At 66.8% G+C, this 644-nt stretch overlaps 1 protein-coding gene across 1 annotated transcript in view; it reads left to right on the top strand.

Moving 5' to 3' along the window:
* ZMIZ2 (zinc finger, MIZ-type containing 2) overlaps positions 1-644 on the top strand; it is a 6,607-nt gene that overhangs the window by 5,254 nt on the left and 709 nt on the right. The window contains 3 exon segments of the mRNA XM_015568206.1: positions 1-20; positions 282-451; positions 530-637. The exon segment at positions 1-20 is cut by the window's left edge and continues 38 nt beyond it. Coding sequence (XP_015423692.1) covers positions 1-20; positions 282-451; positions 530-637 — 298 coding nt within the window.

A 644-nucleotide genomic window follows, 5' to 3' on the forward strand; every position in this document is an offset into this window, starting at 1 on the left:
CAGCGACTACCCCAGCCAGGGTGAGTGCAGCACTTGGCAGCCTGCAGACAGGTGACCCTGAGCAAATGGCCATGCTCTCAGCTACCGTGAGGTGCTGCTCTGTGGCCACGCTTGGGCAGGGCTGGTTGTGGACGTGGAGTGTAGGTGTGGCCTCCACCAGGGGGGTGGGCAGCAGGGTCTCCAGTGGAAGCTGCACGCCCCGTCCCAGCAGTTGCAACAAGTGACTGTCTGTCCGCACATCCGGGCCTGGCCCCACTGACACCCTGGCTCTCCTCTCTCAGGCTCCAGCTTCCTGGGACCCGGGACCTTCCCCGACTCCTTCCCGTCCACCACACCCAGCACGCCGACCCTTCCCGAGTTCACCCCAGGGCCGCCCCCCACCTCCTACCAATCGGACATTCCCAGCAGCCTCCTGACTCCGGAGAAGTCCACGTCCAGCCTCCCAGGCCAGGTCAGTGCGGGGCTGAGAGGCCGCGGCTGCCTCCTGAGGGAGCCCTGGCCATTTCTCCAGGTCTCTCTCCTTCCTCAGGTGGCACCTGCAGGTCACCTGGATCCAGCTCACACCCCTGGGCCAGCCGCACTGCACACCCCCAACCTTGGAGGCCCCCCAGGTCCCCAGCTGCACCACCCCAACCCTCCCCCAG

This window comes from Myotis davidii, unplaced genomic scaffold (assembly GCF_000327345.1).
Source record: "Myotis davidii unplaced genomic scaffold, ASM32734v1 scaffold1364, whole genome shotgun sequence".
NCBI lineage: Eukaryota > Metazoa > Chordata > Mammalia > Chiroptera > Vespertilionidae > Myotis > Myotis davidii.